Genomic DNA, 15,244 nt, shown 5'->3' on the forward strand with positions numbered 1-15,244 from the left:
TGGGTGTTTTAGGGCCTGTTAAAGTTTTTCAGTTCTGGGGCTTTCCTTTCGAGTTTTCAGTATTTTGTCCGGTGATGTGGCTTTTGGCGCTGGTTCCCTTGGTATGCCGAGGGTCCCAGTGCAGGATTGCAATGTGTTGTGGAGCTAAATGATGTCATAGTGGTTGAGCGTGACTGTTACGTATGCCGTGAGAGTCCAAAAGCCTGCTACGCATTTCGCAAGTCTCAGCTTGCTTCCTGTCTTGTCAAATAAATTCCTTTCAGATGCATTACACCTGTGGAGGTTTTTTTGTCAGCGCTCTTGTACTAGACCCATATTTTCTAAAGGGGCAGTCCCATGTAAAAGTGAATTTATGTTTAACAATCTATTCATAAAATTTACTTCCTTAAAAGTTTCACCCTAAAAGTGAGAATTTTGCAAATGTATTTACTGTGAAATGTTACACACATTTTTGTGTTAACAAACCCTGTGAAATTCCTATTTTCCTATATGTTTAGCTTCTTGGCTAATGAGGCGATCATAAATACAGACAAAGGTGATTTATGATTTCATTGTAGGTACAAAGGTATTATAAATAGTCTTATCACTCTAGATTATTTAAAGATCATAATAATACTTTAAAAAATTTGGTTAGGATAGAAACATTTCAAAGATTTAAAGAATTATTTAAAAGTTTTATTCTTGTCTGATTTAAAAATGAATCCCCTACACCAAGCTTGTCAAACTCGCGGCCCGCGGGCCGCATGCGGCCCACAACGAACATATTTGTGGCCCAGCTCGCCAATATTTAACTCGCGCTGCACGCGCTTTCTCCAAGGGGAAAAAAAACCCTCCCCCCTCTCCCGATTGGCTGGCGCGTGTTGGCACGCTGCCAGAGTTTTTTTGGGCCCGGAGCAAGCTCTATCCGAGCTTGCATAGTGAGGCCCGCCTCTTCCTGCTGCCTGCTGCCCGCCTCTTCCTGCTGCCCGCCTCTTCCTGCTGCATGGAGCAAGTTAGGTGACTACTGCTCCATGCCTGCCTTGCTTCCCCCTTGCCCTCCTGCTCCGATTTTCTCCCCCGTTCCGATTTCCCGTCTGTCTGTCTGAGTGTCTGTCTGATTGTGTGTCTGTGTGAGTGTGTATCAGTGTGTGTGTGTGTTTGAGTGTGTGTGTGAGAGAGAGAGAGTGTTCTGAGAGAGAGTGTTCTGAGAGAGAGTGTTCTGAGAGAGAGTGTTCTGAGAGAGAGTGTTCTGAGAGAGAGAGTGTTCTGAGAGAGAGAGTGTTCTGAGAGAGAGAGTGTTCTGAGAGAGAGAGTGTTCTGAGAGAGAGAGTGTTCTGAGAGAGAGAGTGTTCTGAGAGAGAGAGTGTTCTGAGAGAGAGTGTTCTGAGAGAGAGTGGTCTGAGAGAGAGTGTGTTCTGAGAGAGAGTGGTCTGAGAGAGAGTGGTCTGAGAGAGAGTGGTCTGGTCTGAGAGAGAGGGTGTGTGTCTGAGAGAGAGGGTGTGTGTCTGAGAGAGAGGGTGTGTGTCTGAGAGAGAGGGTGTGTGTCTGAGAGAGAGAGTGTGTGTCTGAGAGAGAGAGTGTGTGTCTGAGAGAGAGAGTGTGTGTCTGAGAGAGAGAGTGTGTGTCTGAGAGAGAGAGTGTGTGTCTGAGAGAGAGAGTGTGTGTCTGAGAGAGAGAGTGTGTGTCTGAGAGAGAGAGTGTGTGTCTGAGAGAGAGAGTGTGTGTCTGAGAGAGAAACAGTGTGTCTGAGAGAGAGAGAGAGAGGGTGTCTGAGAGAGAGAGTGTCAGAGAGAGAGAGAGTGTCAGAGAGAGAGAGAGAGTGTCAGAGAGAGAGAGAGTGTCAGAGAGAGAGAGAGAGTGTCAGAGAGAGAGAGAGAGTGTCAGAGAGAGAGAGAGAGAGAGTGTCAGAGAGAGAGAGAGAGAGTGTCAGAGAGAGAGAGAGAGAGAGAGAGAGAGATGGTGTGTCTGAGAGAGAGAGAGTCTGAGAGAGAGAGAGTGTCTGAGAGAGAGAGAGTGTCTGAGAGAGAGAGAGTGTCTGAGAGAGAGAGAGTGTCTGAGAGAGAGAGAGTGTCTGAGAGAGAGAGAGTGTCTGAGAGAGAGAGAGTGTCTGAGAGAGAGAGAGTGTCTGAGAGAGAGAGAGTGTCTGAGAGAGTGTGTGTCAGAGAGAGTGTGTGTCAGAGAGTGTGTGTGTCAGAGAGTGTGTGTGTCAGAGAGTGTGTGTGTCCGAGAGTGTGTGTGTCAGAGAGTGTGTGTGTCAGAGAGTGTGTGTGTCCGAGAGTGTGTGTGTCCGAGAGTGTGTGTGTCCGAGAGTGTGTGTGTCCGAGAGTGTGTGTGTCCGAGAGTGTGTGTGTCCGAGAGTGTGTGTGTCCGAGAGTGTGTGTGTCCGAGAGTGTGTGTGTCCGAGAGTGTGTGTGTCCGAGAGTGTGTGTGTCCGAGAGTGTGTGTGTCCGAGAGTGTGTGTGTCCGAGAGTGTGTGTGTCCGAGAGTGTGTGTGTCCGAGAGTGTGTGTGTCCGAGAGTGTGTGTGTCCGAGAGTGTGTGTGTCCGAGAGTGTGTGTGTCCGAGAGTGTGTGTGTCCGAGAGTGTGTGTGTCCGAGAGTGTGTGTGTCCGAGAGTGTGTGTGTCCGAGAGTGTGTGTGTCCGAGAGTGTGTGTGTCCGAGAGTGTGTGTGTCCGAGAGTGTGTGTGTCCGAGAGTGTGTGTGTCCGAGAGTGTGTGTGTCCGAGAGTGTGTGTGTCCGAGAGTGTGTGTGTCCGAGAGTGTGTGTGTCCGAGAGAGAGAGTGAGAGAGAGTGTGTGTCTGAGAGAGTGTGTGTCTGAGAGAGTGTGTGTCTGAGAGAGAGACAGGGTGTCTGAGAGAGAGACAGGGTGTCTGAGAGAGAGACAGGGTGTCTGAGAGAGAGAAAGAGAATGTGTCTGAGAGAGAGAAAGAGAGTGTGTCTGAGAGAGAGTGTGTCTGAGAGAGTGTGTCTGAGAGAGAGTGTGTCTGAGAGAGAGTGTGTCTGAGAGAGAGTGTGTCTGAGAGAGAGTGTGTCTGAGAGAGAGTGTGTCTGAGAGAGAGTGTGTCTGAGAGAGAGTGTGTCTGAGAGAGAGTGTGTCTGAGAGAGAGTGTGTCTGAGAGAGAGAGAGTCTGAGAGAGTGAGAGTCTGAGAGAGTGAGAGTCTGAGAGAGTGAGAGTCTGAGAGAGAGAGAGTGAGTCAGAGATACCAAGTGTCAGGAAGAAAACATTAATTTTATCTTTTTTTTTTTATATACTGTACTTTTCGAAATAAACCTACGTTTCTATGAAAATTTAAGTTTTTGTTTTTTTGCGGCCCACCTAAACTTAAACCTTGTTTATTTGGCCCGTGTTAGCCTTTGAGTTTGACATGCTTGCCCTACACTTACTCCATTACCCTTTGAGTCCCGGAAGAGCCCTCCCCTTCAGTTCCACTTGGGGACTCTCCTAGAAAACCTTTAGGACACTGGAGTGCTGAACCCCCTGACGTAGTAGCTACATCCATAGGGCACACAAAGGGTTAAATTATATTGCTTGACTCACAAGCCGCATAGTCGGCTAGTTGAATGTCTTGGGGACCTTTGAATGAAGGAGTGTTTTCTTCAACCTTATCCAACCCTGTCCTTAGAGAACCAATGAAGTTAAGGAGAGGGGGGGGAGGGGGAGTCTGGCCGTACACACACTTGCCGAACATACAATTACAGCCCACAAAAGGGAGTAGCCCGAGGAAATCATACCCCTGCCAAGTCTAAATTTAAAAAATAAATTAAAAATACTTAAAGGCATCACATTTTGGTAAAACATTTCTCAATTACCCAGGTGAGACACCTTACACATATCACTGAATTGGTTCATTTTGGGCCTATAAGGGATTTCCCCATTAGAGGGGAAGAATCAACATTTATTCATTTCCTGCCTGAGGCAGAGTGGGTGTGGTTAGATAATTGCTATCCTAGCACACTTGCAGTTGGTGTGGTTAGTTGATTGCTAACCTAACACACCTGGGGGTGTCCCAATTTAAACAGAGGCTTCTAACGAATTCTGAGCTTGCGTAGACTGATCTGTGTGGTTGATTTCAAGTGCTGGTTGTTTGATGTGTGCAGTTAGATCCAGAAGGAAAGGGAAGTTCTGTGTATATTAGTGTATACTTGTAGGGGTGGCTGATTTTGGGGAGTGTGCAGTGGGTTAATTTATTTTTAAAGTGTGTGGTAATTGAAAGGCTGTAACTTTCCCTCCCCCCCCCCCTTTCTCCTGCCTGAGGCAGAGTGGGTATGGTTAGTTGATTGCTAACCTAACAAACCTGGTGGGTATCCCTATTTAAACAGAGGCTTCTAAAGAATTCTGAGCTTGCGTATACTGATCTGTGTTGTTGATTTCAAGTGCTGGTTGTTTGAAGTGTGCAGATAGATCCAGAAGCAGTTTGAACAAGGAAGCGGTTAAACAAGTATTGAAGTACAGTTTACTGTTAGTACTTATAAACTTCATAGTTGCTAGAATGAGCAGGATTAAAAATGCCACTCAATGCACATCTTGCCACATGTATGTGCACTTGGAGCAGCTGTTCCAAGGAGCATACCGCTGTGGGAATTGTTAGTCGGTGGTCTCTTTAGAGTCAGAGATTGCTGATCTGAAGAGGCAACTTGCAATATTGAGGGACATTGACAATCTTGAAAGGGGTTTAGAGCTCACTGAGCAGGCCCTTGCTTTGACTAGTGGTGCAGATGGTGCGGCTGTTGGTTAGGAGCAGGTAGGTAGCTGGGTTGCTGTTAGTGTAGGAGCAGGTAGGTAGCTGGGTAACAGAAGGGGAAGCAGGGGCAATAGGGAGAGGCAGGTCATTTCTGAGCTGACCTATCACAATAGATTTGCCATATTGAGTGAAGATATTTGGGAGTGTCAGGGCAGAAATGGCAAGGCCTGGGGAGAATAATTCCTCTAGCAGCCAGGGGAGTCGTTCCTCCAGCACAGTGGGAACTCAGGATACTCAGATACCAAGAAAGATTGTAGTGGTAGTGGACTCCAGGTGCTCGGGTTTGGCACATTGCGGATCGGGTAGACAGATTGTTAGGGGGTGGGACTGGGATTGACCCGGCGGTCTTGGTACATGTTGGCACCAATGAAAAAGTTAGAGAAAGATGGAGGGTCCTAAATAATGATTTCAGGGATCTAGGCCAAAAGCTTAAGGCAAGGACCTCCAAGGTAGTATTTTCTGAAATACTACCAGTGCCATGCGCTACCACAAGGAGACAGAGATTAGGGAGGTTAATTCATGGCTAGGAAAGTGGTGCAGGAAGGAGGGTTTTGAGTTTTTAGAGCACTGGGACTCCATTTCTGAGAGGTGCTATCTATATTCTAGGGACGGATTGCACCTCAATGAAGAGGGATCTTCTGTGCTAGGGGAGAGACTGTTAAAAAGGTTGGAGTAGACTTTAAACTAGGATGAAGGGGGAAGGGGAATGAAACAGATAATGAACTAAATAGAATAGAATAGAAGAGGAAACAAGGGGTTATGGAGGTAGAATGGAGGCAATTGCAAGTTTGACAAGCAGTCACCTATAGTACATACAGATAACACTAGAAAACTCCTAAAGACTAAAACAAGTTGGCACAGAAAGGAAGGACCAGATAAGATAATAGTACAGGCTGAAAAAAACCTTAAATGCATGCTTGCTAATGAAAGAAGCCTGACAGATAAAATGGGGGAGCTTGAATTAATAGCTGCAAGGGAGCAGTATGATATCATAGGCATTACTGAAACATGGTGGGATGAAACTCATGACTGGACAGTTCATTTAAAAGGTTATTCCCTTTTTCAGAAGGATTGAACAAATAGAAGAGGATGTGGAGTATGTTTATATGTTAAACCGGATCTAAAACCTATTATAAGAGAATAATGAAAATGTAGAGACTTTGTGGATAGAAATTAGCAGTGGAAGTAAAAGTATAAAGAAAATGTTTGTAGGGATATGCTATAAACCACCGAATATCGGTGAGATTGAGGAAGCTAAAAAAACTTTTGCAAATGGAGAAGGCATCAAAACTGGGTCATATTTGCATAATGGGTGATTTTAATTATCCAGACATAGACTGGGGCAATGAGATTAGCATTACAACAAAAGGAAACAGGTTTTTGTGGGTGCTTAAAGACAATTATATGACCCAAATTATTGAGGAACCAACCAGGAGAGGGGCAATACTGGATTTGGTCATATCAAACAATGTAGAAGAAATAACAAATATTGAAGTCCTGGAACATTTGGGTAACAGTGATTATAACATGGTCTCATTTGAAATAAATTCTCTGTTACTCGGGTTCAACAAAGACCTTAAACTTTAGAAAAGCAGATTTTAATAAACTGAGGTCTAATCTACAAGTAATACATTGGGATGATGTTTTTGCAGGGAAAATGTAGAAGATAAATGGGCAGTCTTTAAAACATTGTTAGAAAAGCACACTTATCAGTGTATACCCTTGGGTAATAAGTATAAAATAAATTAAGTCAAAACCAATGTGGCTAAATAAACAGGTAGGGGAGGAAATGGACATGAAGAGGAAGGTGTTTAGATTCTTGAAGTCAGAAGGGACGGAAACATCATAGGATAGACAACAGAGGGTTGTCATAAATGGAACTTTTTCAGTTTGGGCTAAAGTTGTGAGTGGAGTACCTCAGGGATCGGTACTGGGACCCTTGCTTTTTAACTTGTTTATTAATAACCGTGAGGTTGGCATCGAGAGCAAAGTCTCCGTCTTTGCTGATGATACTAAATTGTGTATGGTAGTAGAATCAGAGCAGGATGTCATTTCTCTCCAGAAGGGCTGGAAACGTGGGCAGGTAAATGGCAGATGAGGTTTAATACAGATAAATTTAAGGTTATGCATTTGGGATGCAAGAATAAACAGGCGTCTTACAAATTAAATGGAGATAAATTGGGAGAATCCTTGATGCAGATGGATTTAGGAGTGCTTGTAGACAGCAGGCTTAGCAATAATGCCCAAAGTCATGCAGTAGCTGCAAAGGCAAACACGATCTTATCTTGCATTAAACGGGCAATGGATGGAAAGGAAGTAAACATAATTATGCCCCTTTACAAAGGATTACTAAGACCACACCTTGAATATGGAGTACAATTTTGGGCACCAATCCTAAGGAAAGACATTATGGAACTAGAGAGAGTGCAGAGAAGAGCCACCAAATTAATAAAGGGGATGGACAATCTAACTTATGAGGAGAGACTAGCTAAATTAGATTTATTTACATTAGAAAAGAGGCATCTAAGAGGGGATATGATAACTATATACAAATATATTCAGGGACAGTAGAAGGAGCTTTCAAATGAACTATTCATCCCAAGGGCAGTACAAAGGACTCGGGGCCATCCCTTTTAGGTTGGAGCAAAGGAGATTTCACCAGCAACAAAGGAAAGGGTTCTTTACAGTAAGGACTGTTAAAATGTGGAATTCATTACCCATGGAGACTGTAATGGCAGATACAATACATTTGTTCAAAAAAAGGTTGGACATCTTTTTAGATGGGAAAGGTATACAGGGATATACCAAATAAGTAATCATGGGAAGGATGTTGATCCAGGGATTAGTCCGATTGCCAATTCTTGGAGTCAGGAAGGAATTTGTTTTTCCCCTTATGGGTTATCATTGGATGATATGACTCTGGGGTTTTCTGTTTGCCTTCCTTTGGATCAATAAGTAAGTATAGATATAGGATAAAGTATCTGTTGTCTAAATTTAGCATAGGTTGAACTTGATGAACATACATCTTTTTTTCAACCTTATCTACTATGTAACTATGTAACATTATGTAACATTATGTAACATTGTGGACACCTTTAAAAAAAAATTGCTTCCCTTAGGAAGATTCAATCCTCCGTTAATGTAATATTTTAACTTATTTGTCTCCTATAAAAAAAGACTGGAAAACATACGGGTGGAGAAATTCAAAGTTAAAGAAAAAAGATATATTTTAAAATGCATATACTGTACCTATTTTGAATGGTGACCTTCATCTATATTTAACTAATAAAACACTGCCATCTGTCCCTTTTTGATTGAAGGAGATATGGCCATTTTAATTAGCTGTTTTGCAGTCACATTAGTTAGCTTTTTAGTTGATTGCAGAGGACAGCTGAAAATTGCTTTTTGTGGTTGAGAATGATTAGGTTTTGTTTAGAACAATCGTGGTAATAATGTCATATTTTGCTTTGTTTTGTTACAGGATAAGTACACTGGTGTTATTTTCTACCATGAAGGCTGGCCATTGTGCATTCATGAAAAGGTGGTTGTGCAGTTAGCATCTCTACACAGAGTCCGTCTTAAACCTGGAGATTTTTATTTACAGATTGTGCCACTTGGAAAGCAATCAGCCAAGCTGGTTTTAAAATGCCTCTCCAGGCTTGGCAAAGGAGTAGAAGAAGTGACTGTCCCTGAGACTATGTACAGATGCATCTTTACATCAGAGTTTTTAGAAAATGTAAATTGTGAAAAGGATGGATTTCCCTTGCAATGTTGTTTATTAACAACTGGCACAGCTGTATACAGAACTGCTTGGAAAAATATTGTTAACCCTATCTTCGTTCCTACTGAAGAAACAATACTACACAATTGTTCTGGAGCATATTATTTTGATCATCTAATTAACAATAATACCAATGTTAAGGCAATGACACAAACCATGGAAAGCAATAGTTCACACACCAGTTCGACCTCAAATGAGACCTCATCCACAGTTATTGAAGTATCGACATTTACAGACAAGTCCAGAAAAAATAGATTGGACTCAAATGCTGTTAAGTTATCTGAAAGTAAGACTGAAACAGAGTTTCCAGAAAGTCCTGCAGAAGAGCCAGAAGAAGATTGTGTAAATCATGGTATGTTGTCTCTCAATTGCTCCAGTTTAGATGGGGATCTGCCTAATTCCACTGAAGATGCTGAAGTATTATCAGAGTTTTTAGAATCCTCTCAATTTACTCAGAGACGGAGAAGCAGCACCAAAAGTATAACCTTTAGTAATGATTTGAGTGGCCCTTGTCCAAGGCGACAAACCAGGGATTCCTCCTGCTTTGAAAGCAAACGTTTGTTTAGAAAGTCATACATGGAAGCTTTACAAAATCCAATGCATCTTGGATCCAGCTCTGAAGAATCCATTACAGAGGAAAATGTTGAGCAAATGTTGGATGCCAGTGGAGTAGATGATGGAATTAAATCTTCCAATTTTCAAACTTGTGAAAAGCAACATTTGTGTTCCCAAAAAAATTCACCTAAAAAAACATTTCATAAAATTATTCCACCAGAAGATAATTTCGCATTGTCAGGTAGGTCTATTTTACCTGAAGGATTACAGAGTCTGGCAATTAGCCATATTGCTGGCATTAGGAGATCTTTATCTTTAGATAAACCAGAAAATAATTCACAGACAAAGGATTATTATCGGTCAAGAGTGTCTTCTAATGACTCATCAAATGCAAATTGTAAAAGGAATTTGAATGGCTTTCTTGGGAAAAATGAAAACATAGATTTGGAATGCAATTCATCCATTAGTATGAAAACTGAAAGAAGTTTTAAAGATAATACAGGTAAATATATATGAATGTATTGTATTGTATTTATTTGAATTGGTGTATACATAAACTTGTTGTTTTTGTGACATACCAGTGTATCATAATTTTTATTTAAAGGAGCAGTCTCACTTGGCCAAGCACATTATTTTTTGTGCATGAGCTATCAAATAAATGTAATCATGCTTTCACTTTAAACAAAGATTTGTTTGCAAATGCTGAGCATTTGTTTATAGCAATTAATGAAGCTTTTCTTTTCAATTGGGGTCTTTGAATGGCTTTGGGGTACATGTCAATAAGATGTTTCCTCTCCATTTTCCTGTCTGTGGGTAAGTCAGAAGGTAAAATGGGTACAGGCCCTGTTTAGCATACAGTAATACCACACATTTAAAGGAAGTGAAACCCCTACCTTGTTTTACTTTAACCACGTTGCCAAGCTAACTTTAAAGCTGCAGACCAAGCAATATCCTCCATGTGTTTTTTTTAATAAATCCGTTCTGTACTATGAGAAAATACTTGTAGCATTTTTTTTTTTAAAAACAACTCTGAATTACATTTCTAATGTATTATAATGTAACAAGCATTTTTTGTTTCTATAGTAATCATTTACAAAGTCACATCTCCTTCCTCTTCTGAAACAGGCGTTGGTACACCCCTGTTTGAGCCCTGCCCCCACTCTAGCAGTGCACCAATTGTATCTAGTGACTGCCTGTTCACATGATCTTCCCCACAGAACTTTGCATCTTTGGTCCTCTTCTGCTGCACTGACTGCCATTTTAGTGAACCCCGAGCCGAAACTTCAGCGATCGATCGCAGGAGAACGGATCGATCGGCAACTTAGCCAATTACTTATCATTGTGTGGATTGTATTAATGCACATATTAAAGGGGAAAAATAATAATAATAAAAAAACGGCAGCTTAGTCTGCTGCTTTAAAAGATATATTTTGGGTAATTTTGGTCCTGTGATTAGCTTCACTTAATAATGCCATGTCAATTATGTTTCAAAATTTTTTCTAACGTGCAAGGAAACTTTTAGAACATCTGTTATATTATTACTTTGCCCTCATTATAGTTTGTAGTTTGTGCCAGGGGATTTATGCAATAGCAGTGTCTTGTTTTCTAGTCTTGAGGTAGGTGCTTTTCTCCAAAGAACTAATGTGTATAAAATCAGGAAAATAGTAAATAAAATGGCAATAAAAAAAACCCCATGTACTTTAAATGGGAAACACTTGGACTATTGGACAAAGTGGGAGAACATTAACAGTGAATATGCCTTGTCAATATAGAGTATTTGTTAAGCAAATAAAACTCTGTTAAATATGAAAGGCACAAAATGTGGTAGGTAATTGTTTTATGAAGGTATGATTTTATCTTGTTGCGTCATGCTGTTCTTTAACCCTTTTTGAGTGCTTGAGTGGCCAAGGCACCACAGGACCATGGCCTCTCTGGCACAGCACGGCCACGTGACTGCTCTTGAAAGTGGCCGCATTACCCCGGCGACCCTTAACCTCACCTCGTCCATTTCCCTATAGTTAAGATCAGAGCTGAAAAAAGCACTCTTTGAGCATGAGAGCGCCATGGGGGCCCTGCGGTGCCAGACCCCATGATGTAGTGACTACGTTTTGGGGCGCCCAATGGGTTATAGGATTTAAATATTCCAGGGCTTTCAAACGGAGAACATACATAGGATGGCGTTGGTTTACATTAATGGTGCCTATGTTAATATTCCATGTTTAGTTATCTATAGAGAATATAAAAAATGTTGGAATTGTTTTCCCCACCCCTCCCCCAGTTTAACCCCTTGAGTGTCTTGTAACAGTACTTACTGACCTAAAAGTATGCTGTATAATAGTTATGTTGTATTAGAGGGAACCCTTAAAGGTTCGTTATTGTGTGCATTTTTATTTTAGACCTAAAATATTAGCCTAAAACCCAGATTAATATTTGTGCTATTCCCCTCTTACTTGGTAAAATTAGCAGAATTCAAATAACCCTAACTGAGAAGATTAATATAAGATTTTTTTTATGACAACCTTTTGTAGTCTGCATGGAAAACCGCTCTTTGCTGTCTTGTGAGCGTAGAAAGTGACAATACGCCTCAGGATTTGCCTTTATAAACACTCTACTGTAGCCATTGTACCTTTTCATATAATTAAAAAAATAATAAATGTAGCGGGGTACCCCCTGGCTACTAAATCTACCCAATGGACTGGCAGTAAAGCGCAGAGAAGGGGGATCGGTGTGACGTCCAAATCCGTAGACAGACTAAGAACTCACCGGCCAAAAATGGTATAGGATAAAAGCAACTTTATTAAGCTACATAAAAATGTGTTACATCCACATGTGGAACAAGCTCCTCCTCCCACGCATTTCACGCCATCACTGGCGCTTTCTCAAGGAGCATGACGAGAGGAGGAGAGCAGCTATTTAAACCCCTCCTTTCTAATGGGAATTTTGCACACACATGGGTGCTTACAAAATAGGCTCTGAAACAGCAATCAATTGAACAAAAGCATAGACAATCATTGTGTTGGAAAGATCAGTGCATAAACCCTGGTGTTCACAGGTTTGCCAGTAGTTATCATGGGGTTTTCCCCTTCATCCTTTGGTTCTGCGCTTGAGTGACAGCAGGGGGTGGCATATGCTGTTTTGGCTGGGCCACGGGATTCCCGCCCTCTGGCTGTACTTAAGGGCGGGACTGTCCTAAAGTGTTGTGGTTGTCCTTCCCCATGAGGAAGGCAGGTCACAACTGGGAGCCTGAGATTGGGGTCTTCCCATGTGCTCTTCCCTCCGGGGAGGAGTAGAGTGACTATACCTCCAGGATCCAGGGTCAAAGAGAAGGGACTCAAGTGTAGATCTAGGATCCCCGTAGATAAAGGAATTTTTAATTTGTCTTCGGTCATCCTCACAGAAGATCAGAAAACTGTCTTAAATAAGGGTTTGAATTTTTCTTGGTCAAGTGGCCCTAATGGCTTCCAACTGTACACAGACCTACACAAGTTTGTGAGAAACATGACCCTTAAAAGACATTTTGCAAAGAATGAACTTGAAGCTCCACCGTTAATGAATGATATAGAATGTAAAACAGTGACCTTAGATTCCAATATGGAGACCTCAGAGTGTAAACATACTCCATTTAAAACGAGGTCCAAATTTTACCCTGCGCAATCCAAGGGGCATCATATTAACACGTTTTTTTTTTTTTTTCAAAAGTTTTTTATTAGGCATTGCTTAAAATACATTGTGTACAGTGAAGACATCATGTTGCCTAATACAGGTTTTCTTATTTTAATGACAGTAAGAGGGAAAGACTCAACGTGCCCCCGAACTTCAAACATGGGTCGGCAGGGTTGGCGTGAGGACGGAAACAGAAAATGGGGGGGGGGGGGGGGGGGGGAGGTAGAGAGGAAGAGGTGGGGGGGGGGGAGACCCTTCCTCTTCAGTCCGCTACACGATGTACCGCTACCGCTATTGTCATCCGTTGTGTGGGATGGCCATTGTTAGTCTTTCATACGGGACAGCCACGTATCCCATGTGTTGTAAAAGGACTCTGTCTTCCTTTTAAGGAAGGCCGAGAGCCTTTCCATTAACATAACTTCCTGTATTCTCTTTATGACCGTTTGCCTAGGGGGGGAGACACCCTCTTCCATGAGGCCGCCACCACACATCTAGCCGCCGTGAGAATGAAGGAGATCAATTTACTTGTTGGGCGGTCAATGTTCTCGATTGGCCTGGCCAGCAAATAGGTCAACGGATCAATGGGTATTGTGAGGTCTGTGACCTCCGTGATTAAAGTCTGTATGGTTTCCCAGTATTTCTGAATTTCTGGACATGACCACCATATGTGGGCCATGTCACCCTTATGTCCGCAGCCTCTCCAACATAGGTCAGAGGCCAGAGGGTAGATTTGATTTAGTCTGACTGGGGTAAAATACCAGCGAAACAGTATTTTATATAAGTTTTCTTTGATTGTGGTACATATGGAAGTTCCTGAGGCTGCGCCCCAAATACTTTCCCAGTCCTCTTGGTCTATAACTGTGCCCAATTCTGCTGCCCAATGGAGCATATACTCATGAACCGGAGCCTCTGTTGCCCGTTCTAGTTCTGAGTATATTTGCGTTATGAGACCTTTTTGGTGTGCTGTCTCCTGGCACAATCTTTCGAAATTCGTGAGAGGGGGAAATTCCAACGTTGGGGATATTGATTGGGCGTAGTGCCGAATTTGGAGATATTTGAAGACATTTAGTCCTCTTATTTCATACTTGTGTTGTATCCTTTGGTAGCTCAGGAACTCCCCAAAGCTCAGGAAGTCAGCAATCGTCCGTATGTTTTTGCTTGTAAATTGATCAAATTGTCTGGGCTCACAACCTGGTGGGAATTTGGAGTTTTGGATGATTGGTATAAGTTGGGATTTTGTGGTTGTGAGTTTAAATTTTAGTTTGCATTTCGTCCAAGTCTCCCATGTGTGCCTCATTGGTCCTAATTGAAATTTATTTTTCTGCAAGTCTTCCCTGCTCAGGGACCAAAGGCATGTCGGCAGAGAAGGCGTGCCAGCGTATTGCATTTCTATATCTAGCCAGCAATATTGGCCGGGTTCCGCGTTCCATACTACTACCTGCCTTAGTTGGGTGGCCTGGTAGTATCGCGCAATGTCGGGGACCCCCAAGCCCCCTCTCCCCCTTGAAGCAAGCAGAACTGTTCGCGGGACTCTTGGTTTTTTCCCCTGCCAGATGAAGTGGAGAATTTGTTTCTGGATATTTCTCAATTCTGTGCCAGGGATGTGGATCGGGAGTGTCTGGAAGTAATATAGTAATCTAGGGAGTATGTTCATTTTTACCGAGATCATCCTCCCGATCCATGAAATTTGGTATGATCCCCATTTATCGAGGTCTAATTTTATTTTCCGTAATAGGGCTGGATAGTTATGTTGGTATAGAGAATGGTAGTTCCCCGATATCTTTACTCCCAGATATTTGATATAGGAGGAGCACCATCGGTAGTTGAAATTTAGTTTAAGGAGTTTCATCTCTGGCTCTGGCAGGTTGAGATTTAGTGCTTCGGATTTATCGTTATTAATTTTATAACCTGATATCTCTCCGAAGTCTAAAAGCTCTTTTTGTAAGTTTGGGAGAGAAATTTGGGGTCTCGAGAGTGTTAAAATTATATCATCTGCGAACAGGGAAATTTTGTAATGAGTACGTCCAATTTTTATCCCTTGAATATCTACGTTATTTCTAATCGTTGCTGCGAGGGGTTCTATTGTTAGAGCGAAGAGGAGAGGGGACAGGGGGCACCCCTGTCTCGTGCCATTTTGAATATTAAAGCTCTGGGCGTTACTTCCCGGTAATTTGACCGTCGCGGATGGATCTTGGTAAAGTCTGCGGACCCCTGCTAAGTATGCGTCTCGAAAGCCAAATTTGCGCATAGTATGGTCTAAGAATAGCCAGTCAATTCTATCGAACGCCTTCTCTGCGTCTAGGCTGAGTAATATTGCTTTGGTGCCTGTGAGGTGGATATGCTCGATAATATTTATTATTTTACGTGTATTGTCCGAGGCCTGCTGACCGGATACGAATCCAACTTGGTCGATATTAACAAGTCTCGGAAGAATGGGGTTTAACCTGTTGGCCAATATTTTGCTGTAGAGTTTGAGGTCGTTGTTGAGGAGGGAGATTGGACGATAGCTTCCACATTGCATTGG

General features: G+C 42.3%; 1 protein-coding gene across 6 annotated transcripts in view; it reads left to right on the top strand.

Moving 5' to 3' along the window:
* Positions 1 to 15,244, top strand: part of PLEKHG4B (pleckstrin homology and RhoGEF domain containing G4B) — a 378,808-nt gene that overhangs the window by 242,408 nt on the left and 121,156 nt on the right. For 5 of the 6 annotated variants that reach the window (XM_075586405.1, XM_075586404.1, XM_075586400.1 and 2 more), the window contains one exon: positions 8,203 to 9,559. In XM_075586405.1, coding sequence (XP_075442520.1) covers positions 8,419 to 9,559 — 1,141 coding nt within the window. In that variant the 5' untranslated portion in view covers positions 8,203 to 8,418. The remainder of the gene's footprint in view (positions 1 to 8,202; positions 9,560 to 15,244) is intronic. The other variant, XM_075586402.1, reaches the window with a different exon arrangement.

The sequence above is a fragment of the Ascaphus truei genome, chromosome 2 (assembly GCF_040206685.1).
Source record: "Ascaphus truei isolate aAscTru1 chromosome 2, aAscTru1.hap1, whole genome shotgun sequence".
Classification (NCBI taxonomy): Eukaryota; Metazoa; Chordata; class Amphibia; order Anura; family Ascaphidae; genus Ascaphus; species Ascaphus truei.